The sequence below is a fragment of the Camelina sativa genome, chromosome 4, assembly GCF_030686135.1.
Source record: "Camelina sativa cultivar CO46 ecotype springtype chromosome 4, ASM3068613v1".
Taxonomy (NCBI): Eukaryota; Viridiplantae; Streptophyta; class Magnoliopsida; order Brassicales; family Brassicaceae; genus Camelina; species Camelina sativa.
In genome coordinates this window covers 26,383,821-26,405,779 of record NC_141883.1, presented here as the reverse complement: position 1 = coordinate 26,405,779, position 21,959 = coordinate 26,383,821, and the positions used below count along the sequence as shown (strand labels likewise).

The 21,959-nt window shown below is 33.5% G+C and overlaps 4 protein-coding genes across 9 annotated transcripts; 2 read left to right on the top strand and 2 right to left on the bottom strand.

Annotated features, from left to right (window-relative positions):
* Positions 1 to 35: 35 nt before the first annotated feature.
* Positions 36 to 2,523, top strand: LOC104784185 (putative arabinosyltransferase ARAD1). The gene is made up of 3 exons (XM_010509243.2): positions 36 to 1,002; positions 1,464 to 1,829; positions 1,921 to 2,523. Exons 1-3 carry the CDS (start codon positions 208 to 210, stop codon positions 2,107 to 2,109), a joined length of 1,350 nt encoding a protein of 449 aa, XP_010507545.2. The 5' UTR covers positions 36 to 207; the 3' UTR covers positions 2,110 to 2,523.
* A 4,296-nt stretch (positions 2,524 to 6,819) lies between these two features.
* LOC104784184 (uncharacterized) lies at positions 6,820 to 8,668 on the bottom strand. The gene is made up of 4 exons (XM_010509242.3): positions 7,918 to 8,668; positions 7,522 to 7,604; positions 7,408 to 7,447; positions 6,820 to 7,194 (listed from the first exon to the last, which is right to left on the bottom strand). The coding sequence occupies exons 1-4, from the start codon at positions 8,146 to 8,148 to the stop codon at positions 7,075 to 7,077; spliced, it is 474 nt and encodes a 157-aa protein (XP_010507544.1). The 5' UTR covers positions 8,149 to 8,668; the 3' UTR covers positions 6,820 to 7,074.
* A 5,367-nt stretch (positions 8,669 to 14,035) lies between these two features.
* Positions 14,036 to 16,004, bottom strand: LOC104781908 (adenosine kinase 2-like). 5 transcript variants are annotated; one of them, XR_015597183.1, is made up of 9 exons: positions 15,830 to 15,996; positions 15,456 to 15,507; positions 15,261 to 15,365; positions 15,077 to 15,121; positions 14,944 to 14,975; positions 14,756 to 14,854; positions 14,590 to 14,657; positions 14,454 to 14,493; positions 14,036 to 14,301 (listed from the first exon to the last, which is right to left on the bottom strand). XR_015597183.1 is itself a non-coding variant. In XM_087510816.1 (9 exons), the coding sequence occupies exons 6-9, from the start codon at positions 14,783 to 14,785 to the stop codon at positions 14,222 to 14,224; spliced, it is 255 nt and encodes an 84-aa protein (XP_087366942.1). In that variant the 5' UTR covers positions 14,786 to 14,854; positions 14,944 to 14,975; positions 15,077 to 15,121; positions 15,261 to 15,365; positions 15,456 to 15,507; positions 15,830 to 16,004; the 3' UTR covers positions 14,036 to 14,221. The 5 variants fall into 5 exon arrangements, 3 of the variants coding, with proteins under 3 accessions (XP_087366942.1, XP_087366943.1, XP_087366941.1); XR_015597184.1 differs by having other exon boundaries at positions 14,756 to 14,833; positions 15,830 to 15,970; XM_087510816.1 differs by having other exon boundaries at positions 14,417 to 14,493; positions 15,830 to 16,004.
* A 1,861-nt stretch (positions 16,005 to 17,865) lies between these two features.
* On the top strand, positions 17,866 to 21,908 carry LOC104781906 (potassium transporter 11). 2 transcript variants are annotated; one of them, XM_087510813.1, is made up of 9 exons: positions 17,866 to 18,235; positions 18,711 to 18,957; positions 19,040 to 19,265; positions 19,348 to 19,593; positions 19,673 to 19,723; positions 19,817 to 20,077; positions 20,174 to 20,341; positions 20,419 to 21,196; positions 21,286 to 21,908. In XM_087510813.1, the coding sequence occupies exons 2-9, from the start codon at positions 18,805 to 18,807 to the stop codon at positions 21,785 to 21,787; spliced, it is 2,385 nt and encodes a 794-aa protein (XP_087366939.1). In that variant the 5' UTR covers positions 17,866 to 18,235; positions 18,711 to 18,804; the 3' UTR covers positions 21,788 to 21,908. The 2 variants fall into 2 exon arrangements, with proteins under 2 accessions (XP_087366939.1, XP_087366940.1); XM_087510814.1 differs by having other exon boundaries at positions 17,970 to 18,314.
* The last annotated feature ends 51 nt before the right edge of the window (positions 21,909 to 21,959 follow it).

The following is a 21,959-nucleotide window of genomic DNA, read 5'->3' as shown; positions in this document are numbered from 1 at the left end:
ATATAGATAATTACTGTATGAATTTATTAATATTTGTACACATAAGTGAAAATTCAGAATCAGCTGTTGGGTAAGAGAAGTGCACGAAATGTAACGAACCCAAATCACAACAACAGTCATCTTCATTAGTGTGAGGAGCTAACTTCAATCTCTCTCTCTCTCACCTGAAAACCCTAAAGGCCTAAGCTTTCTTCATTCTCCTTTCCAATGGCGCGTAAATCTTCCCTTCTCAAAAGAGCAGCAATCGCCGTCGTCTCCGTCATCGCAATCTATGTAATTCTCAACGCCTCCGTGAGCCGTTCGCTCCCTTCCTCATCCGATCTCCCTCGCCAGCTAATCCGCGAAGAAGAAGATGATGATCAAGGACGTCGTGCTCCGGTTCAGCCTAAGGTTAGGGTTTACATGTACAATCTCCCCACAAGATTCACTTACGGTGTCATCGAGCAGCACTCAATCACTCGCGGCGGAATCAAGAAGCCCGTCGATGACGTCACCGCGCTCAAGTATCCGGGTCATCAACATATGCACGAGTGGTATCTTTTCTCGGATCTGAACCGACCCGAAGTCGACCGATCCGGGTCTCCGATTGCCCGTGTCTTGGATCCCGCCGACGCTGATCTCTTCTACGTCCCGGTGTTCTCTTCCCTCAGCTTAATTGTGAATGCGGGTCGACCCGTTGAACCCGGATTCGGTTACAGCGATGAGAAGATGCAGGAAGGGTTGATGGAGTGGCTTGAGGGTCAAGAGTGGTGGAGGAGGAACGGTGGGCGAGATCACATGATACCCGCCGGTGATCCTAATGCCTTGTATCGGATCTTGGACCGGGTCAAGAATGCGGTTCTGCTCGTGGCGGATTTTGGGAGGCTGAGGCCTGATCAAGGATCCTTCGTCAAGGATGTGGTGATACCTTACTCTCATAGGGTCAATATCTTCAATGGGGAAATTGGAGTTGAGGCTCGCAACACATTGCTCTTCTTCATGGGAAATCGATATCGCAAAGATGTAAGTCTCTTTTGCCACTGCAGTTCAGCTCAAAATGTTCCAATTGTGTAGCTTTTCTAAGGTTTTAGATGTCTAAAGAGATTGGTCAGCTAGTGTAACTCTAGAGGAAGTGACTAACGAATAACAAATTGTAACATGTTGAAACTTTGTGGCCTTAGCAGACTCTCGAAAAATGAATTTGTAACTTTTCTCTGATCTAAGTGAGCTCTGCTCTGGGATTTCGTAGTTTTTATCTGGTTATATGCTACCTAGAGTCTCTTTCGATATAACTTCTATAGGGAATTCATTACAAGGGACAAAATCCAGAAGAATTGTAATCTGAATTTGTAATATAGCATAATCTCCCTCAAAACAGGGGAGAAAGATACACCCTTGTTGGCTCAACATCGTATCAAGTTCTGTCTTTTTTGAAGAAGACATTATTTTAATCTTCTTCTGATTGCTTCTTTGGGTGTCTTCAGGGTGGAAAAGTTCGTGATTTGCTATTCCAAGTTCTTGAAAAGGAAGGAGATGTAACAATAAAACATGGAACTCAATCCAGGGAAAACCGACGAGCTGCTACGAAAGGAATGCATACTTCAAAGTTCTGTCTAAATCCTGCGGGTGACACCCCATCCGCCTGCAGACTCTTTGACTCCATTGTCAGTTTGTGTGTGCCCGTGGTTGTTAGCGATAGCATTGAGTTACCATTTGAAGATGTTATAGATTATAGAAAGTTTTCGATTTTTGTCGAGGCAAATGCAGCTCTGCAGCCTGGATTTTTGGTTAAGATGCTGAGGAAGATAAAAACCAAGAAGATCCTGGAGTATCAGAGAGAGATGAGATCGGTATCGTCTCCTTCTTTTCAACCTCTGACCTCTTCAAATATTTGATTCTCTTAGGAATGTTTCTCATACCCGAATGATGCAATGCACACAGGTAACACGGTATTTTGACTATGATAACCCAAATGGAGCAGTGAAGGAAATTTGGCGTCAAGTCTCGCAGAAGTTACCGCTCATCAAGCTAATGAGCAACCGTGACAGACGCCTCGTCCTAAGAAACGTAACCGAACCAAACTGCTCATGTCTATGCACAAACCAAACCGGTCTTATCACTTCCATTTAAACCAGTCTCTTTGTCTACTGAAAGAAACTCTTTGAGTTGTGGAGGAGCTTGAACTCTCTCCATCTCAACTGCTTGACCACCGAGACTTACACAAGCATTATTCGCCTCCCCTGGCTCAGCTTCTCCGGTAAGGAAGACAAGAGCATACGCATGGCAACAGATTCATAAGGAAGAAATGTTTGAAATCATTCTTCTTCTGTAGATTCCATTAGTTTTCATGTTCTTGATAGTGAGTGTCACATTTTATACGGACCTAACTGCCATTCTATCTTACTCTGTTACTGTACATGTCATAAAAAATTAGTTCTGCCAACATTTAGAGAATATCATACTGTATTTTGTAAACTTCTGAAATTGGTCACTGGTCAATCATCCTCTTTCTATATATATTTGACAAAGCAAAAGTTTAAAACATTTTATTTGCAAACAGTTACATCCTGTAGCTTATATATAACTTTTTATATTAATTGATAAGTATCATTTCAGTTTTACACAAATACAAATTACATAATGGAAAAACGTGTAATATTTGTTTACAATTATGATAAACTTAATCATATATATATATATATATATGTAAGATTTCACTCTCTCATTATTGGTCATTTAATTTCTAAAAAAGTAATATTTATTTTTAATTAAATAAAATTGTAATCTATTACTTTAAATCCACACTTTACTAATAAATTGTAACTGAAATTACATAAATTATAAATTGACTATTTTCCATTCATTTTCATTCAAACACACTATAAATTATAATTGTAACTTCTCCAATTAAATTATTTTAGAAATGTAACTTTCATCGCTTAAAATCCTATAAATAACCATTCTTACATCATCATCCACCATATCTCAAATTCTAAATATTTTCTTTGTTTTGTTTATGTTTTGCATGAGTTTAAAACTCATCGTAAGAGTGTGATTATATATTTTGTTAGATTTATCTTATATTTTGTTCAATTTTTTTTTTTTTGTTTTTATATATTTCTTCATTCCTTCTTTGTCTTCTTAATTTCTTATTATTCTTAATTTTCACTTACATATGTATAATAAAAATTTGATGGATGTAAAAAACAATTATCGTGCAGATTCAACAATACTAATTTCAATCAAAGTCCAATGAGGGAATCAAGCTAAAGAAATTATCTTCATTCATGTATATTTATTTTATTTTAAAGTATGCAATGTACAAAATAAACAATCATAATAGAATTTTGAAATCAAAAATTTTAACTCTCTCTTACCTCCAAAAAAAATAGTAATACATTTTTTTGTATACTCATCATTATATTTAGTTCTTATTATCCAAAATATAATTATATAAAGATCATTATAATATTTATTTAATTCAAAATTTTGTAATTTAATGATTTCTATGTAAAAAAAAAAATTTGATATTCCACTTCCAAAATTTTACTACAAGGAGGGAACCATTAGAATTTAACCTAGCAATATAGCTTAAATTAAGGTAAATGTAAAAGAGATTAAAAATTAAATTAATCTTTGGGATTTTTAGTTGCATTTCATATGATTTTATATGAAATATATTTAATTGATACTTAAAAAATAATTTAAAAACAAATTGTTAAAAACAAAACCCACAACAAAAAGAATCTAAAAGAACAGTGACAAACCTCTGAAGACAAGAAATCAATACACAAATTCTCCCGAATCAGTTGAATATAGTCGAACGACCTATGCTCCATCATCAACTGTTGGAAAAGAAAAAAGGTTCTAGATTAATCTCTTAAAAGCAAAAATTTAGCACCTTGGCTCGATTTTCATGTCTTCGATTGAGAGGTTCAAGCCGCTCAGCATCTCTTCCATTGAGCAAACTTCCTCCGAAACGATACGACGTCGTTTCCACCAAATTCAACTTTCTCTTGGGCATTGTTTTGAAATATTTTGGGTTTTGAATTGTTTGGGCATGTTTCCAATTGTGTTGGGCTCTTTATATAAACAACAGCCCGTTTTCTTTCTTTCTTTTTTTTTTACCGTTTTTTTTCTTCCTTCTTTTGTTTCTCGCAAATAACAGAAACAGACTGTTGCAAATTTTTAAAATTTAAAATTTCTGCTGGTCCACGCACTAAGCCCAGTCCAAACATTTGGGCTTAGCCCGATTTAATTCGGACCGGCCCAAAAAAAATTTCCTTTTTTTTTTTCTTCAACATGTTTTTTGTTTGATTAAAATTTTTTGATTAATGATTTATTCTAAATAATGTTTACAAACCTTAATATTAGTTTTCATATTTACCTAATTTCTTTGGTTATAAAATTTTTCTTCTAAAATTAAGTTGTTTTTTCAAAAAATACTGATGACTTATTTTAATTTTGATTGATTCCTTTCATAGTGCACTAGATGTATACCAAATTTAGTAAATAGACATTACTATACAGTAATTTGATAAATTACTTCGTCATTTTGAACAATTCGAATTGAAAAAAAGAAAAAAATCTGGTTTGATTCGGTTCGGTTCATTTCGGTTCGGGATGATGATGAAAATCAGAAAATGTCTATCCAAAATTGTGAGCTGTAAACGACGACGTTTTAACTAACGGAATTAAACAGAGCCTTTGTGAGTTTGTTTTCTCTCTTTAAGTTTTTGTGACATTTTCTCTTTGAGTTGTTTCCGTGATTCTCCCAATTCTTTCTTGCTCAGTTGTTATTGCGAATTCACTCTTCTCTGCAAATATCAATGTATCTTTCTAAAGTTGTGAGGAATTGAAGAGGCAAGCGAGAACACACATAAGGAATCAGAGCACGACGTTGAGAGTAAAGAAGTTGAGGTTGAAGGAACGCTTCCTTGTGCAGCAAGGATTTTGTAGGTAACGCTTTTCTTCTTTCTCGTGGCATTATGTTTTCTTCTTTTCTTTCTCTGCACCTTCTCTTTCTCGGAAAATTTATCTGATATCAAAGTCCGTTCTCTTAACTCTTTCTTGCGGTTCAAGCATTTAATGGATAACGTTTCTTCTTTTCTTTTGACCATCTTCGAGTTTAGACTAGTTCGAACCTTTGCTCAATTGATTTCGTTTTCTTTTTGTTTCCTCTGCAGTTCTATTCTATTTTCCCGGAAAATCTAACAAAGTCAGTTTCTTTTGACTCTTCCTTGCTTCTCGTGGGTAAACGCTTCTTGTTCTTTCTCTTGGCCTTATGCTCTCTCTTAGTTTATTCCCCTAATCATTGGTTAATGGATTTGGTTGTTTTCTCTGCATTTTTGTTCTTTTCGCCGGAAAAATTCTCATATAACAAAGTCGTCGTTTTCTTGACTCTTCCTTGTGAATCAATCAATCATTTCATGGGTAAAGTTTCTTCTTATTCTTCTTCTTTTTTGACGATCTTTGGGTTTATACTTTATACTGTAGTTATAGTTGCTGAATCTAATTTTTTTTCTCTTCAGAGATGGATAAAGCAAAGCTAGGGAAACGTATCTGCTCCATGTTGATAGCGTACAACATTGCCTTTGGTGGTGTTTGCTATGGTTTGAAGATTTTAAAAGATGTTCGGATTGAAGTAGAGGGTAGGACCGAGGAAGTTGAGCAGGAGAAAGCAAGGAAAAAGAGGGCTCGTATGGTGAAGCTAAACGACCAGAGAATCAAGTAGGAGGAGAAACTTTTTGGGAAGAAATGATGACAAGGAAAGATATTTTTGAGTCTAGCTAGTGAAAATAGGATTGCATTAACCCCTGTTTGTTTACATTCAAGCAATTAGCACAATTACGTTTTGTGACTTGCAAGAAAATTTTGAAAACAGGAGCATGCGCAAGCAACTGCAAGACTTGCACCCACTTGTACTGTATACCTGGCTTGTTGTATGGTAGTTAAGAAGTATAACGTTCTTTGAAAAAGTGTAGTCAGAGCAGAGGAGAGGTTATTACTGAGGTCACTAACTCTACAAGGCAAACTTCTGTGTAATTATTGTTGCAATGTGCTAGTGTTGGCTTCACTCGAACTCCAGCAACAATAACAGGCTGTTATTAACAGCAGATGTCAAAACAGTGAGAGGTAGTAACTTTAGAAATCATATTTTTCGGAAGGCACCAAAGATCATTCCATGCTGTTTCTTGAGCTTGCATCTCAAAAGAATCTGCAATTGTTGTCTTTCAGATGTCTCACCAGAATAAGTTTCGATATTTCTTGAATAGCATGAAGAAAAACAGATGATTCGATCCCATATTGATTCAGAACCTTGGAGTCAAACACAATCTCATCATTGTTAAGCAAACGGGTCCAGTTTTTATTCAGACACTGAAAGAAACCATATGACCTCCAGAGACAATTCTACAGCTGGTAACATCGCCATTAAGAGATCATGATGTTCCTGAAAAGAATCAAGTAAACCAGTATGGTTCGATTACGCTAGTAAATCAAGCTTACGTACTTTGTCATAGTAAGTGTGCACATAGGTGATTGATGAACATAGTTACAAATTAGAAGCAACGAGAATTACCTGCAACTACGAATTATTTGGAAGGGATCGTTTAAACCGGTCTTTATTAGTTGCTGCTACTAAAGGGTTTAAAACAAATTGTTGGCCTATAAGATTAGCTCAGATGATCCCCTTTTTTACTTAGCTACAGGGCGTTCAAAATTAGCAAAATTAGTACGTAGGCGTCTGTTGTTTAATTTGAGTTTAAAAAGCTTATCAGAAGATAAGACTTTGATGGGAACCCAACTCCTTTCACAATATTACTATTGCATTCATGCTGCTTTAAAAGTGGACTTCCTATTGCATGCTAATGCAATTGGACTAAGGTGATGGCACCGGAAGTACAATTGGAGTTAATGAGTCGTTATTATTAACAATGCAAGTGAAAGATATCACCTTTCAAAAGCATAAAACCAATGTCAATAAAAAAGCACAAAACCAAAAAAGTCCACGAGTTGCGGATATGTTTTTGAGTCGTTGTATTTTCGTCCCTCAGAAAATTTTCAATTCTTTCCAAAGATCCAAGATCGTGTCTACTATGACATCAAGCAAAACATGCCCGACCCAGCTACTGCCACAGAAGCCAATGTATATATAGCAACCTTCACGACTTCATTTTTTGTTGCTTTGAACTCAGCTTTCAACTCATTAAAACCCTGAAACACCCACAACATATAATTAGTTCTTCTGATTTCCGATTTTACTAACCTCCTAAAGTCACAAGTGTAAGCTGAATGAATAGAGGAAATTTTCTATCGTTCGGGTATTTTGATAATGTCATGAAAACACTAGCAACTTCTAGTCTTTTAACTCGCCAATATTCAAATAAACAAGTGCAAAAACAAAAACAATATTAACAAAACCTATACCTGCTCAATTTTGTTGTGTATGTTTATATCATGATCACACCTGTTTCAAAATCAAAAGGTCTAATTAGTTTAAATGGGACAAAACAAAAAAAAATTAAACAGCGAGTCAAATACCTCCGATCGGCTCGCATCTTATCAATATCGGCTTGCAGTTTTCGAACCTCTTCTGCAACACGAGCTGATTGTGATTGATACTCCTGCACAAAAAGACAATGAAGGACACTTAACTAGGTTGGAAAGAACATATCTTCTTCTAGCATTAATTCCTAGTGAGAAAACTAAAGAGTACATATATCACACCATGGAGATCTGTTAACAAACCATAAGTTCACAACACAAAATATATATTTCTGAGATACGTTTCATCATCACAAGATACCTTAACAGTTTCTAAATAAGTTCACAGTGCATACAAGAGATATACAAGAAAACATGCATCTCTACATATCCATCCTGTAATAGTGAGAATAGGTAGTACTAATTGATGAATGTTTGGAAAAGAAGAGTTGCCTGGGATTTGGTGATGTCGGCTTTCACCTTCTCCATCACCGACTCCAAGCCACTGGTTATGGCGCCGGTTAATGCCTCCGTTTGTGTCGAGGGTACGTTGATCGCCTCTAGAACCTTAATCTTTCCTAATGTGTCGACATGGTTGAGAGATTTGTACTTCCCGCAAGAAAGGGAGCGATAACTCAGACCTCCTCGGGTTTTTCCGATGCTAATCGCCTGCTGCATTGCCATGACTCTAGTGCGTGGAAGGAGATCGAAATCACTTTTATTTTATAACGGATGTTTGAAGAAACTAACGAAACCTACCTTATATAACCAAGAGGAATATCCGATACTCACAAAACAAAAGGCTTGCTTCACAAGGAATATAAAGACGAAGAGATCGAAATTTATGATATAAAGTAGGTTTACAAGTATCCCATTACTCCTTTTTTTGGCGCAATTATAACTATACTTATTTCTTTCTTTCTTTTCCAACAAATATTGTTGTTAATAAAAGTATAAGATAAGCTTGCACATGAAACCCGAAACTCCAAAACCTAATCTAAACCGGCGCAAAAATTCCAGTTCTGTTTGGTTTCAGGTAGCCAATGTTAATTACGATATATTTTCTAGACTTACTTTTTCTTTCTTTATTTAAAGAGAAGAGAAAAAAAGAGATATGTTGGAACTATTTCTATTTTGAAAATTGATAAGTCTCATAAAATAAGACTACACATCCATAGGAAAAAGTAGCTTGGTCCAAAAGAATAAGTTTTAAGAAAATAAAGATGCATAAATATTGTTGCCCCGAAAAAAAAGATGCATAAATATTACAAAATATTTATGATTTAATATAAAATTATGCAAAAAAGAATTTAATGTGAAATTAACATATAGTTTAATCGAAAACTAAAAAGAATAATTTTTGTGGGCCTAAAAACTACCCGGCACTGCGGCACACACGTATATTTTATGCGTATGAATGTTGGGTTCGATTCTAATCTAGAGATATGCCCGGCGACATCGTTGTAGGCACATGGGTCATCCATCACCAATAAGATTGTGCTACGTGTTATTAAAATCCGATGTGATTTTTCATAATCGCATCACATCACACTCACACACATACATCACATATGTTGACAAAACTAATTGTAGCTGCGAAAACGAAAACACGTACGAATAAATACACGACATGAATAAATACACGACATGAATAAATGATTTTTGTACATATACCTTCTTTAAAAAATTTGTCGTCTGAACAAATAAATTAATATATCGATTATTATGTCTCTTGATTTAATAAAGGTATTATTCTTTTTGCAATCATGCATGGACCAAAGATAATTTAGACAAATGTTGGAAAGAAAATTGTATCTGAAATTCGAAACTTCTTCAAAGTATGGTTGGTCTTGGTCACATTTTTAGGCAAAAGGAAAAGCCTAATCTAGCTAGCTAAGCAATATCCCATGTTTAACATTATTAATTAGTCTTTGTTTTCCTTTTCTTTTTGGTCTCCATGCTGAATCAAATTAATACTCTGCATCGATCTCTCTCACATTCATTCCATCTCTCAAAGACAATCACAAAGAACGAAAACGTTGTTACAAACTACGATCGGACAAAGAAGAACTCATTTTGACAAAATAGTTTGTAGTTAAGAGTTATATATAGTCCCCATGGAGGAGCTTAATTATCTTGCCGTTTCTAATAGACGAACCCATGTTTTATAACCGATATTAATCTGTTCGTGGTTGTTAATGTTGGTGGCAGAGATTAAGTGGATCCATCAATATTGTTGTCGGCTATAGTTCATAACCACAAAAAGAGCATGAGCTTGAAAAAACCACACTTATCATGTTAGCTAGCGACGTTGATGACCGGATATATTTTACATTCGTCGGATGAGATCATCTTGATTAATAGTCCTCTCCGTTAAGACATATGTGTTTATTGGCAATATATAGTTAACACTAACCTATATAGTTGGATTGATCGATGGGCGGAAAAGAAATTAAAAAAACAATATACATATATAAGTTGAATAAATGTTTTTAGCTCTAAAAACGTAAAGAAAATAATTTTTATACTATTACTAATGATTGGGTACATATCTATATGTAGATAGAAAAGCTATACTAGATATCATGTACTTACATTTAAGTATCTAAACTAACATATTTACATCTTGACTCTTTAGGATTCGTGCATCTCTATTCTCTGAATCTTGATATCCATAAATTTTGTGGTATTTTGATTTTTTTGGTAAGCACTTTAACTTACATTAACATTAGTCTACAAATTTTTAATGTTTTAGCGATGTGCGAGTCTCTAATAATTTGGAAAAGAAAAACTTGGATCGGTGTGTGTTGGACGAGGACCACATATACATCATTAGTTATCCGTACCAGCTGTCTTATTGTTTATATTTAGCATACAACCACGTGGGTGCGCACCTATCGCATTATAAATTATATAGCTGCATTAAGAGGAAATAAAAAAACCAATTTGTAACCACATATATATACATATATGTATGATCATAAATGAATATATGAACGCAAAATGATCAATTGTTTGGTAATTTTGGGATATGACATTCAATTATAATGAAATATATAAAAAAAATTTTATCATCTAGCAAAACAGAAAATCAGCTACATCAGATTAAAAATTGCACGTAGTTATTTTTGTTTTTTTTTTTCGTCGGTAACTTATTAATGAATTATCAACACGCCACGTACGCCATTACATTATTTCGGAGCTCAGGTGTGTAATCGAGATGCATGCAACATAATGACGTCGTGGAATATAGTGTGAGATAATATATACAGTATATGACTCATTTTTTTTAATGCATCGATCCTGTACTATAATCATATTCCTGTACTATATAGATCTAGTTCAAAATGTAATCATATTAATGTTAATTGGTATTACTGCTTTCAATCTCTATACACAATTTTTCAAGTACAAAGACTTTAACGACAGCCATGTGATGTTTATTACAAAAACAAAGTCTCATGTGCATATATGTACAACCAAAATAGACTATTTGCAGGAAACTTGGTTCAGCGTTACGCATGGTCCAATCGTAATATTTTCTAATTGTTTTGATAATTGTACGTGAATATAAATAATTGAAAGCTCTCTCTGCGTGAGTCGTCGTTGACCTATCAAAAAGAATATATGTATTACGCTACACAGGATATATACAACGTTTCATTTTTTATTCTCTTCGCTTAAATGATGTGACGGTTTCTCGCATGGAATGATAATATATATAAACTAGATTAGTAATCCGTGCTACACCACCTAAGCGTTATTTTTATATAAATTTTTAAAAAAAACCTAGTCGTGTTTATTTTGGAACGAAAAATACGTTCTATTTTGTCATATCCCCTCATGTCCCAGTCCATCTCTTTTCGTTCCATCTTATCTGTTTCATCTCATCTCGTCTCATCCAGTCTCGTCTCGTCCCGTATCCATCAGAATTTTTTGTCTCATGTTCTTTCTCTTTTAAATAATTACTCGGTAGACAATTTTACTAAACAATTTGGATAAGAAATTTAGACGGGATAGCAGAGTTTTCCGTTGAATATTTTTTTATTAGTTAGTTGAAATTATCCAAAATTATAATTTTCAAAAATATAATTGTCACCAAAATTAGCAAAAATTTCAAAGTGCCTATTCCAAAGTGGTTAATTACATGTCACATAGTCAATCCTTACCTAAATTAGTGAAAACTTGACAATTGAATTTATCTACTATGTTTTTTGATTTGTACTTTTATCTAAAATTTATGTATCTCTTTTTCTAAAAAGATTGATCAAAATACTGTTTTTCATTATTCGAATTACCCGTTTCAGTTTACTTATACTATTTTAGTATATATACTTAATTAGTAAATTAATTACTTAAAAACACCGATAAAACATATATTCAGTCAAATAATAAACATTTTAGGTTGTAAAATTTTAATTGTATAATATTAATATTTTTCATATTTATTAGGTTGCCACTCTTTTACGGTGTTCTGTTAATATTTTGGTGTATATGTAGAATACTCCAACCCGTACCGAAAATAAATATAATCATCATCTTCATTAGCTGGAAAATATATATTTTTTGCAATCCATCCATAATAATCAAGCACAAACCGTGTTTGTTAAAAATGTTAAAGTAATTTTGTTACGGGGTGTTAAATCTCCTCCCGTCCCATCCCTTTCTGTCCTGTCCTGATCTATCCCGTTAGAAATTTTATGTCCCATAACCGTTTCCTTTTAAATAATTCCTCATATAATAATTTATTAATAAATTTTGACTAAAAAATTTAGACAAAATTCATGTATTCTCCATTTGAGTGATTAATATATAGTTACAATTCCATTTGGGCTGAAATTTTTGTTTTAAAATATGGTTTAGAAGAATTTTATTTTAAGTTGTGAAAATTATTGGCCATGGATCCATACATACATGCGGGATTATATTTATAAATTTATTTTACAAACTTAAATTAGTTTATGAATGTTTTAATCTAATAATCGTCTCGCCATGAGCTTTGGATTGGCATGATGGAGAATCTGGATCGAATGTCAACCAAATTAGCGATCGTCAAAAACTTGAATTATCAAATAAGATAAAAAACCGCAAAAAAGTAAAACTTCTTGAACCAAATGATCTAAATAAAATTGGCAAACGTGTCAAACCTATCTGCTAAGTCTGCCCCAAAAATATATTTTTTTGTGTGGAATAGTTTGTAATTTATTTGACAGAAGCTTACACAAAATCATTTATCCTGCAAGAAACAAAAATATATATCAAAGAACATAGATATCAAATTATTTAAAATGTAAATCAGAAATAAAAGAGTGGAATATATAGAAAAAAGAAAACATTAAACATGAAATATTTATCGAGTGTTAATATATATGATGCATTTTAGTAACAAACTTTGAAACAAATATAAAACATATAAAAAATCATATGTTGAAAAAATTAGGTCAGTTGTTGAAAAAAGGTTATAAAAAACAAAACAGAATAAAAAAAATTTAACTAAAAGAACTATAAAACTCAATTGTACAAAAAGTCAAAAACGTTAAACAATGTGTATCAAGGGTTGAAATAATATTTCTTTATATAGATGAATGAAGAATACTCGAGAATTTAAGTTTTAACAAAAAAATCTAAATGATTGGTAGCTAAATTTCCAACATTCTCAAAATAAAATGAAGGGAATTATAACTTGTTAATTGGAACTATAACTGGTAAAATTTAAAAATAAAATTTCGAATATGATTTCAACACAAATTGGTAATTGAAATTATAATTGGTAAGAATTAAATCTATTTTTTAGAGAATTATTCAAGTTGTTTTGTTTTTGTATTATAAATCGGGATACAAATATAGCAACCTCTTTAAGATTTGTATCCCTACTTAATTACATTTCCATAATTTCGTTTTGTTTTAGTTACAAAAATATTTAATATATGGCAAAAATGTAATCCTTACATTTAAGCATAATAAATCATTAACCCGTTTTACAATGTTCATATATTAATTTTTATATAATAATAATATAGAGATGCTTTCTTTTAATCCATATAATGAAATTAGTATGAGTTTGATACATTATAAAATTTATTTTGTCGTTTTTATAATTACTTTTATTGTTATTTAGTTCATATAATCACTCGCAATTATACATATAATTTCTAATTTAAGTATGTAACATCGTTAATTTGACAGATAACATTATATTCTTACCATAATTCTAAAGACTAAATATAGAAAATATAATTGTAAAAAAGAAACCAAATTAATCGAATCAAAACTTGTTTGTAGAGTGTCAAATCCTTTTTCTTGGTTTGAAAACAAAAAATTTAATTCATCCAAAAATGTGCATTGTCGATTTGTTCAACAGAGAACATTGCAATATACCCAACAAAAACATGTCACACAAATTGATTTTGTATACAAAACTAAAAACAAAGAACGTAAGAAGAAACAACATGGATGTTATCTACCAAACTGACGATTCTATAAGATTCCATCTGGTTGCTAAAAGTAAACAAACCTCAACTTATCCAATAACTAAGATTCTTAATAAAAAAATTCTTAATAGAAAAAATCATGTACCAACTGAGAATAGATAGATATTTCAGATGTCAGTAAACCTTGATTCTTGCTACTGTTAGGGAGAAACAGTAGAGAAATGTGTTGAAATCTGATCAAAGAGAAGACATTACAAAATATATATGACATGTCTGGTTCTCATAAAGGATCATGTCTTCTTAGCTTGTTGTTAGCAGCTGCATGTTCACATACCAACTGAATGGATTATAGTATGATATACTGTGACGAAGAATCCATCAATGTAGTAGAACTTAGCATTCCCAACTACCAAAAAAGAAACATGTTTCACAAAATCTCAGCAGATTCCAACATATGGAAGTATCAAATCTCATAAAGTAAACTCTATAAAAAAAAGGCAGTAGATGAGATTTCTTTTGACCTAGAGCCCAGTACTCATGCTTATGCAAGTGTTCAACCTTGTAGCAGCTTGCAGCAGAAAGATTTGCAATGAGCGACCTACAGAAAAAGGGAGACACGCCTCAATACAACTCAGAAGGACATCTTATTAAGAAATTAATCAAAAGCAAATATAAAGATTGATTGTAACCTAACCTTTCTCCACCAAGAACACAGACACGGCAAGTTCTGGTAGGTTTTGACTCATCTCCAAAAGAGTGGACCTGGATATAGAACAATAGATAATAAACAGTTTATAGAACCCGTTGATATGGACTTAAATCAGAACCAAACACAATAACTAAACATAAAGAAGACTCACATTGACACCAGCTGCGGTAGCAACCATCATTGCCTCTCCCTATTTGTCCTTTCCAATGGATCCCATGTAACTGGTTGCCTAAAGAGTTTGAAGCATCCACTGCAGTAATCAAATAGATTGTAAGGTTAAGCAACAAATGTACTAACATTTAAAAATAGTTATGAGGATAAGGTTTAACAGTCGTTTACCTGGGTCAGTTTGATTGAGTTATGGGTAGCACCTGAAAAAACGAAACCAAATCAAGAAGATATCACAAATTCTTCTAATAATGCATATAAACACCAAATATAGAAAAATATTGCAAGAAGATGATGAATTTACCTCCAGCAATGCATTCGACTGAACTTCTGCCTCATTTCATCGTACCTAAACAATACCAATTATGATGTGAATTAACAAAAGAGAATGTGAAAGGTATCCATCTTAAAATCATGATGATGACCATCGAATATACGATGGTTTAATATTCTTATAGTTACTCTGATCACGAAAGTCATATAATTACCAGCTCGATCAGGTGAAACCTTTCCTTCAATCATAAACGATTTTGCAGTATTACGAAGTTTTTTTCTTCACCAAACGATCTCATACGTATATATAAACGTCAATCCTACAAAACCCAAAAACATGAAACTAAGAAGAAATAAAAATCTGGGAAATGAACAAAATAAGGTCTCATTAAAATACAAAAACAACTTACATCTTGTAAGCTTCCCAATTACTTTGTGCCATAGCTTCAGCCGAAGATCGAGCTATAAAAAAAGAGTATATCAATTGACTGAAATCTTCATGTTTAAGTAAGCAAAAATGATATAGGCTCAGAGTTTTTTTTTATTCTTTCAATAAACAAACAAACATTAATGGTAAAATATGGTTTTGGGTTTTTGTTTCTTTTTTCTTTTAATTAAGTTTAAACTGAGTTTTATCATCTTATAATCGTATTGATGACCAGAGAAGAATCCAAAACCATTCTACATCAAGATTCAGAAACAAAATTCCAATTACACTTGGTTTTAATCATCAAACATAGATTTAAAATCTAAACTTAATTAAAAGATAAAAGAAACAAAATACCTTAGCATATACACGATGTTTGACCAAAATTCTTTGCCTTCTTCTCTTCCTCTTATCATCTCTTCGACTTTGTCGACAAAAAGGAAAAAAATCTTTAACTCTCCATTTGGGAGAGACGGCGAGAGAGAGAGCATAGGCGAAAGAAAAATAAAATTTAGGTTTAATACACTCAGTCAATTGAACGGTTCAGATTTATGCTCAAAATATAATAAACGGCTGAGATTAAAAGCTAAAATCGGGTCAAATTAATGGGTAAAAAGGATCCGCGTGTTTATCCGATTTTAGAACCAATATAATTACACTTTTATCTTTATCGCAAATAAATTATTTGTCTTATTTCCAATGGCATTGTAATATAATTTCTTACAAAACTAAGGTTACTTTGTTAAAATGTTTTACCATTAATAGTAGAGATATTTAGCCGAGAGAAATGTATTCATTGCTAAATAAACCATTATTTTGGATCCAACTGATCTTGTTGTGAATCTTTCTGAATATTATTTGTCAATATTTTAAAGTTAGGGTTCAATAAATAAATTGGAAGGACTTTATATATTAATTATTGTTGCCGAAAAAGGTAAGTACGTGATCACATGGGAGACAGGGTTACCCAAAATGGACAAATTACTTTGTTTACCCGGTCAATGTCTTTTATATATAAGTAAACACACTCCTAAGGTCAAAGCAAGTGAAAGACCATAAGTATTTACCGAAACAAACTTTTGCAAAAAATACTGTTTTAAAAATAAAAATCAAGACACAAGAACTCCATTATTAAAACAGTGAAACACTAGCTAATCTTAGGTGAAGTACAAATCACCTTCTCAAATTTTCAAAATCATTGTGAATAACTATTTAGTTGTGGTTGGTCTAATTAGTTAAGAAAAACACAAACTATTTCAGTCATTCTAGATTTTCAAAAGTGCTATTATATTTGTATATATATATATATATATATTACATGCACTATCAGCCAGCAATTCGTTAATAGCATTAAAAATTTGATGACACAGATTACAAAGAAAAAACTGTAAACATGTTGGGTATAGATCGAGATGTGAATATAAACTATAGAAAAAAAAAAAAAAAAAGAGGGAATGGATCCAAGATTTAATACCTTAATTTTTGTTTCCCCCCAACAATTTAGTACCTTAATTATTTAATTTGTTACACTATAAAAAGCCTTTCTTCTCTGACAGAGTAAACAAGAATCACGTTTGACAAAATCACCTCGTTATCTTTTTCCTTTGATGAGTTTCGCTGACCGTTACATTACGTTACATACTTTAGTTTAACATTATTACTTGATTTTTGTTTTGTCAACAACATACATCAATGTGTACTTGAATTCAAATGATGATAATGATATAGTAAAAGCACTAGCACGAACCACTAATATAAATATTAGGTCATTGATTTTTGCGAATATTTTTGATTTTAGATTCTATTAGACCTTTTGTTAAGGTGGTTATAATAAAAATTTTGTCGATCGAAGAGAATATGGTATAAAAAACAGCTATTAAATTAAAAATTAACAGTTTGGTAGTAGTAAATAGTTAAGTTAAATTGCTAATAGTATAATTAAAAATATTTTTAACATTTAAATTTTCTATTTAAACCTTGTTTTTAATAAAAATAAAAATATTTTTTTTATAAATCAACCATTTACTAACTAGGAATTTGGTTTAGGTAACTTTGGACATCTAGAAAACAAACAAGTGTTTTCTTTCATCTTCTCTTATGATTCTTATCCAACACAAATCAATACTTGTTTTAGGTAGCCTTATGAATCAAAATTACATCTGGTGGTGGTGCTGCTTCCAGCTTCCCACAATTGATCCACTAAAAATTAGCATACATATACTAATGAGTTTTCATAACAAAATCCCAAAACTGTTTGATACTAAAATACTTAAATACCAAATATTTTGTTCCCTTTTTGAATTTTTTTTTTTTTTTAATCTCAGTAGAGTACTTTGTCTTTGTGTGTGTAAAGGAATAAAGGATTGTATGATCAATCTGAAAACAATATATATAAATAAAAAACTTCTTCGATAATTACAAAACATTTATTAAAAAAAAACATGAATGGACTGAAAAATTTGACAGATTAAAAAACTCTCCACGTTCATCTCTGTCAGAAGAAACTTCAGAATCATATATGTACTTCTCCTTCTCTCTCTCTCTCTCTCTCTCTCTCTCTCTCTCTGTTTCTCTCTGAGAACAGAGAATTTGCCTTCTTCTTCTTCTTTTTATAACAAACAACTCTCATTAGTTACGTTACGGAGAGATAGAGAGAAAAGACAAAAACGCAGCTCTCTCTCCTGCGTTTAATTTTCTTCCTTTCTTTCTCAATCCTGAGACAAAAGCAGAGCTCTCACTTCTTCTTCTTCTTTTTATTTCCTGGTAACTTCAATAATATTCATAAGATTATTTCATATATTTCGATGGTCCTGAATCAAAAAGGACCCACTAATATGGAACCGTGAGAATCTTCTTGTTATTATTATTATTATAAAGACATATTTTTTTTGGGTTTGCAGCTCGTTTTGTGTGTTTGTAATTTTTCTTTAGTTAATAATTTTGTGATGTGTTTATTATTATTACTTGTAGACAAGTTTTTGATTTGAGAGGGATATTCTTATTTTTGATACTTTTTTGGGGTTTGATTGTTACATTTTCCAGATTATCTTTGGCTGGTTGTTAATAAACAGGATCTTTGCTACTATTCCATCTCATTTTTTTTTTTTTTTTGACTGTTTTCTATATATTTTTGGTATCATTAGCTCTTACGACATTCCTCTTTTAGGAACTTTTCTTTTTCTTCTTGAAAACTCTGTTTTTGTTTGTTATATTTCCCATTTTCTTTTTCTTTTTGAAGATTCGAAGCCAATTCAGGTTTTGGTTGTATCAAAGACCGGGGTTTTGAAAGGAGGAGGTTTTTGATGTGTTAGAATCAGAAGAGTAGTATAAAAATGGCGGCAAGAGTAGAAGCAGCATCGATGGGTGGTGTTGAGATTGATGAAGAAGAGAGTGATGAGAGAGGTAGCATGTGGGATTTGGACCAGAAGCTTGATCAATCTATGGATGAAGAAGCTGGTCGTCTTAGAAACATGTACCGAGAAAAGGTATCATTTTTAATCTATTTATCACAGATTCATTCCTATTGGATACATTTGATTATCACACTTTGTAACATTATATTTGCAGAAATTCTCGGCTATTCTGCTTCTGCAGCTATCGTTTCAGAGCCTTGGTGTTGTATATGGAGATTTAGGGACTTCTCCTCTCTATGTTTTCTACAATACATTTCCTCATGGGATCAAAGATCCTGAAGATATCATTGGAGCTTTATCTCTCATCATTTACTCACTCACACTCATCCCTCTTCTCAAATACGTTTTCGTTGTTTGTAAAGCTAATGATAATGGCCAAGGTACCAATTCGCAAGCTTCTCCTTTCTTTTGGAGGGTTTCTTTTGTTGCTGACTTGATTGTTTTTTTTTTTTTTTTTTGTAGGTGGGACGTTTGCTCTGTATTCATTACTCTGTAGACATGCCAAAGTGAAAACAATTCAGAACCAACACCGTACTGATGAAGAGCTTACTACTTACAGCCGCACTACGTTTCATGAGCATTCCTTTGCTGCCAAAACCAAAAGGTGGTTAGAAAAGCATACATCTAGAAAAACCGCTCTTCTTGTTTTAGTTCTTGTTGGTACTTGTATGGTCATCGGCGATGGAATCCTTACTCCCGCCATTTCCGGTATGAGACCTCTCCATTGTTTGTTTTGCTTTTTACCTTTTACAAATAAATTCATTTGTAAATTTTTTATCTTTTGCAGTTCTCTCAGCTGCTGGTGGGCTAAGAGTAAACCTTCCTCACATAAGCAATGGTATTAGCATTTTTGCAGGCATTCAACTTCATCTTGAAACATATGATAGCTATAGATAGTACTCATAAGTGTATGTGGTTATTATTTTTACAGGTGTTGTTGTTTTTGTTGCTGTTGTGATACTAGTCAGCTTGTTTAGTGTACAGCATTATGGAACAGACCGGGTTGGTTGGCTTTTTGCGCCCATTGTTTTTCTCTGGTTCCTCTCTATCGCAAGTATCGGTATCTACAATATCTGGAAACACGACACTAGCGTCCTGAAAGCTTTCTCCCCTGTTTATATATACCGATATTTTAAAAGAGGAGGTCGGGATCGATGGACCTCTCTTGGAGGCATTATGCTTAGTATAACAGGTAAAAAGAAAACAAAAATCTGCTGCTCTTAGAACTATTCATATTTTCTTGGATATTGATTGTTCTTTTTCTTGCCAATGTCCATGAAAATGGCAGGAATCGAAGCACTCTTCGCTGATCTATCGCATTTTCCGGTCTCAGCAGTGCAAATAGCTTTTACTGTAATCGTGTTTCCTTGCCTTCTTTTGGCTTATAGTGGACAAGCTGCCTACATTAGGAGGCATCCTGATCATGTGGCTGATGCGTTTTACCGTTCCATTCCAGGTTTCTTCTTCGATTCTTTCAATTCTGTAGAGAAAACGTTAAGATCATTTTTAAGTAAAATTATATGTTCTTTGCAGGAAGTGTATATTGGCCAATGTTCATTATTGCAACGGCTGCAGCTATTGTGGCGAGCCAAGCAACGATATCAGCGACGTTTTCCTTAGTCAAGCAAGCTCTAGCCCACGGGTGTTTTCCAAGAGTGAAAGTAGTGCATACTTCACGCAAGTTCCTCGGTCAGATTTACGTTCCTGACATAAACTGGATCCTAATGATCCTTTGCATTGCTGTCACTGCTGGTTTCAAGAACCAGAGTCAGATAGGAAACGCTTACGGGACAGCAGTTGTGATTGTCATGCTCGTGACAACACTTCTTATGACGCTTATCATGATCCTCGTGTGGCGTTGCCATTGGGTTCTGGTTCTCATATTCACCATCCTCTCACTTGTCGTTGAATGCACCTACTTCTCGGCCATGCTTTTCAAGATTGACCAAGGTGGTTGGGTTCCGCTTGTGATAGCTGCAGCTTTTCTTCTCATCATGTCGGTATGGCACTACGGAACTTTGAAGAGGTATGAGTTTGAAATGCACAGTAAAGTCTCAATGGCTTGGATCGTTGGACTTGGTCCTAGCCTTGGACTTGTTCGGGTTCCCGGGGTTGGTCTCGTTTACACGGAGCTAGCTAGTGGAGTCCCTCACATTTTCTCTCATTTCATTACAAATCTACCGGCCATTCATTCAGTTGTGGTGTTCGTATGCGTCAAGAACCTCCCAGTTTACACCGTCCCCGAGGAAGAGCGGTTCCTCGTTAAAAGGATTGGTCCAAAAAACTTCCACATGTTCCGTTGTGTTGCAAGGTAAACATCTGAAACAGTGTTTATCCGAAAACCTGACTGAACACTCTTGTATTAGCTATTATAGATTTCGTCGTTCATTGTGTTAACAGGTACGGATACAGAGATTTGCACAAGAAAGATGATAACTTTGAGAAACGACTCTTTGAGAGCCTCTTCTTGTACGTCCGCCTTGAATCAATGATGGAAGGAGGCTGTTCGGATTCCGATGAGTACAGCATCTGCGGAAGCCAGCAACAGCTTAAAGACACGCTTGGGAACGGAAATGAGAACGAGAATCTGGTAACGTTTAATACATTTGACTCGATAGAGTCGATAACGCCAGTGAAACGGGTGAGCCACACGGTGACAGCGTCGAGCCAGATGAGCGGTGGAGTAGACGAGCTGGAGTTCATAAACAGGTGCCGTGATGCAGGAGTGGTGCACATTATGGGAAACACGGTGGTTCGAGCCAGGAGAGAAGCGAGGTTCTACAAGAAGATAGCCATTGATTACGTGTATGCGTTTCTAAGGAAGATTTGTAGAGAACATAGTGCTATCTATAATGTTCCTCAGGAGAGTCTTTTGAATGTTGGTCAGATTTTCTATGTATGATATATACAGTATTTATGTATATGCATGTGTTTTAAAAACTCTGCTTGTATGTAATATGTCTATGATGTTGTATAGTTATACCAAAATTTTGGTGCATGAGCTGAAATTTTTTAGATGCCAACTCATTATGCATATCTACTAAAAAGAACTATATATATCAAGTTAAACTATT

What these genes read in the sequence shown, in the direction of transcription:
- LOC104784185 (XM_010509243.2), top strand. Translation starts at nt 208, where the DNA reads ATGGCGCGTAAATCTTCCCTTCTCAAAAGAGCAGCAATCGCCGTCGTC. An exon ending in GAAATCGATATCGCAAAGAT is followed by an intron (nt 1,003 to 1,463) that starts GTAAGTCTCTTT and finishes GGGTGTCTTCAG; the next exon opens with GGTGGAAAAGTTCGTGATTT. An exon ending in ATCAGAGAGAGATGAGATCG is followed by an intron (nt 1,830 to 1,920) that starts GTATCGTCTCCT and finishes CAATGCACACAG; the next exon opens with GTAACACGGTATTTTGACTA.
- LOC104781906 (XM_087510813.1), top strand. Translation starts at nt 18,805, where the DNA reads ATGGCGGCAAGAGTAGAAGCAGCATCGATGGGTGGTGTTGAGATTGAT. An exon ending in CCTTACTCCCGCCATTTCCG is followed by an intron (nt 19,594 to 19,672) that starts GTATGAGACCTC and finishes TATCTTTTGCAG; the next exon opens with TTCTCTCAGCTGCTGGTGGG. An exon ending in CATTATGCTTAGTATAACAG is followed by an intron (nt 20,078 to 20,173) that starts GTAAAAAGAAAA and finishes TGAAAATGGCAG; the next exon opens with GAATCGAAGCACTCTTCGCT.
- LOC104781908 (XM_087510816.1), bottom strand. Translation starts at nt 14,785, where the DNA reads ATGATGGTTGCTACCGCAGCTGGTGTCAAT. An exon ending in TGTGTTCTTGGTGGAGAAAG is followed by an intron (nt 14,494 to 14,589) that starts GTTAGGTTACAA and finishes CTTTTTCTGTAG; the next exon opens with GTCGCTCATTGCAAATCTTT. An exon ending in GCATGAGTACTGGGCTCTAG is followed by an intron (nt 14,302 to 14,416) that starts GTCAAAAGAAAT and finishes CTTTTTTGGTAG; the next exon opens with TTGGGAATGCTAAGTTCTAC.
- LOC104784184 (XM_010509242.3), bottom strand. Translation starts at nt 8,148, where the DNA reads ATGGCAATGCAGCAGGCGATTAGCATCGGAAAAACCCGAGGAGGTCTG. An exon ending in CCGACATCACCAAATCCCAG is followed by an intron (nt 7,605 to 7,917) that starts GCAACTCTTCTT and finishes CTTTTTGTGCAG; the next exon opens with GAGTATCAATCACAATCAGC. An exon ending in AAGATGCGAGCCGATCGGAG is followed by an intron (nt 7,448 to 7,521) that starts GTATTTGACTCG and finishes ATTTTGAAACAG; the next exon opens with GTGTGATCATGATATAAACA.